This window comes from Mesocricetus auratus, unplaced genomic scaffold, assembly GCF_017639785.1.
Source record: "Mesocricetus auratus isolate SY011 unplaced genomic scaffold, BCM_Maur_2.0 Super-Scaffold_100066, whole genome shotgun sequence".
NCBI lineage: Eukaryota > Metazoa > Chordata > Mammalia > Rodentia > Cricetidae > Mesocricetus > Mesocricetus auratus.
In genome coordinates, this window is record NW_024429235.1 from 1,254,158 (window position 1) to 1,256,639 (window position 2,482).

Here is a 2,482-nt window from a genome sequence, read left to right on the forward strand (position 1 = left end):
GTTGTAAGGGGTTGCTCAGCAATGTGCATCAATCATCCCTAGAAAAGTTTCATATCTGCGACTTCAAATCTTTGGGCACATTGGAAACTACACATACATCATATTGCAACCTCAGTGACCACCACTTATCTTGCAATAATGTAAACTATCACATCAGTTAGACACACACACACACACACACACACACACACACATATATATATATACATATATGGTGAAATTATAAAGAATGTCAATGATTAGAATACTCTTCTAAGAAACTTCCTTAAGGCAGCTTTAATGCTCTTGTTCCTCAGACTGTAAATGAAGGGATTCAACATAGGTGTGACAACAGTGTACATCACTGAAGCCACTGCATTAGTTCTTGGAGAATGTGACAGAGATGATGTGTAATAAACTCCTATTCCTGTTCCATAAAACAGGCAAACAATGGACAAATGAGACCCACAGGTGGAGAAGGTTTTGTGCTTCCCACTTGACAATGATGATCGCATGATGGAGGAAACTATTTTAAAGTAAGAGAAAAGGATTCCTGAAATAGGAAGTAAAACAAAGAGAGCACCTACAGAGTATCTGAATATGTTGTTGGTGACAGTATCAAAATAGGCAAGTTTAAGTAGTTCAGAAGGGTCACAGAAGAAGTTGGAAATTTCAATGAAATCCTCACCATTGAAAATATTTAATATTGCCACATAGTGCATCAGTAAGTCCATAAGGCTAAAGAGAAAAGACCCTAGAAGTAAGACACCACAGCGAGTAGGATTCATAATGACCTGGTAATACAGAGGATGGCAGATGGCCACAAACCTGTCATATGCCATCACAGCCAGAAGCATGTCATCCATACATACAAAAATTACAAACAGTGACATCTGTGTCAGGCATCCCACATAGGAGATGACTGGGCAAAGAGTTTGGATGTCCACAATCACCCTTGGAACAGTGGTGGAGATGAAGCCAATATCAACCATGGACAGGTTGGAGAGGAAAAAGTACATGGGTGTGTGGAGATGGGAGTCAAAGCTAACTGTCAGGATGATGAGCAGGTTTCCAAACAGGGCCAAAATGTACATGGACAAGAATACTCCGAAGAGAACATGCTGTAGGTCTGGATCATCTGAGAGTTGAAGGAAGTAGAATTCTGGTACAGATGTTGCATTTTGCCTGTTTTTATTTCTTGAACATCTTTTGGAGGAAATAAAAAATGTTGTTAACATTGGTACCAGCATGCATGTAGACTTTCTTTACAAGTTGAGTCAAGTAAGTACATATATTGGTTATTTTCTCAAGCATATTGTGACAGCATTAATAGTTGCTCAGTTGTGGCAAATGCCATACTGTAAATAGTGTTTTGTCCTTAGCTCATGCACTACCTCTTATGAGAGCCATATTGAACACAGTAACCTAGAAGACGTGTTCCAACTTACTATAAAAAGCTGGCCTGTTGTCGCAGAAAAAAAATCAAAAACTTTTAAGGCTTGTAGAAGCCTTATTTTGGAAAACTGTCAATCAAATAAAATGACAACTGGAAGCACTTTAACTTCTGTCTTTGATTACAATAACACGGGGCAAGTTTATGTTTCTTATAATGTACCTGGCAATATGAAGTACTAGCCTCTAAATAAAAATGTTTGATTCCTACACAGAGAAATATAATCTGGTCACAGTGTTCCTACAGGTTTCTCATTTTCTTTGACTTAAAAAATATTCCTCATTGGGCAGGGGAAGAGGAATAAGTTTTTAGTAAAAACTTATTTCGATTTTTAAACCAATTAATATATGTATTGCTTAATTCTTGTAAATGCATCTTAGTTCAACACACATTATCACAGAACATTTATGCTCATGACTACTGGAATTTTCAGTGATATAAAAATAAGGAAATATCAATAAATACAGTTGAAATTTTATGCCACAAAGCAAATTGGGGAGATCATTTCCACAAAATATTAGTAAAATATCTGTTATAAAAATATGGTCTTCCTGTTTCTATGCAATGCCACTGGTTATCTGAAGTACAGCCAGGTTCACACAGAGCCCTAGTTACATTCCCGACTGCTCAGACAGTAAATTGATTTGCATGTGAGTCAAGTCAGTTAGTAGATGTTCATGTTCTTACTTCAGCCACATAGGAAATTTAAGGTTCACTTTTAGGTCAAAGCACAATGAATTGCTAAAAAGGTAAAAGGTTTAAAATGCAGAAAATATTAGTGATGGAAGAACATATGCAATACTCTAAATGATCCTAAAATCCCTTTTGTGTTTTACACTACAAAATATTGAGATTATGAAAAATTATGATATTTTATAATCTAAATATCACCCAATTTGCATGATGATTTTCCCACTTTATCAATAAATGATATCCTGTAATTTGTGCCAATAAAAACAATGGAATATACCCATTCTTCTTTGAAAATGATGCAATATGGGATGCATTCACAGGTTGAATGTATTTCTATTTATCTCCAATGGTGAAGAC

The 2,482-nt window shown here is 35.9% G+C and overlaps 1 protein-coding gene across 1 annotated transcript; it reads right to left on the bottom strand.

The window, feature by feature from the left end:
* Positions 1-239: 239 nt before the first annotated feature.
* LOC121136371 (olfactory receptor 7E24-like) lies at positions 240-1,157 on the bottom strand. The gene has a single exon (XM_040736704.1). It carries the CDS (start codon positions 1,071-1,073, stop codon positions 240-242), a length of 834 nt encoding a protein of 277 aa, XP_040592638.1. The 5' UTR covers positions 1,074-1,157.
* Positions 1,158-2,482: the final 1,325 nt, after the last annotated feature.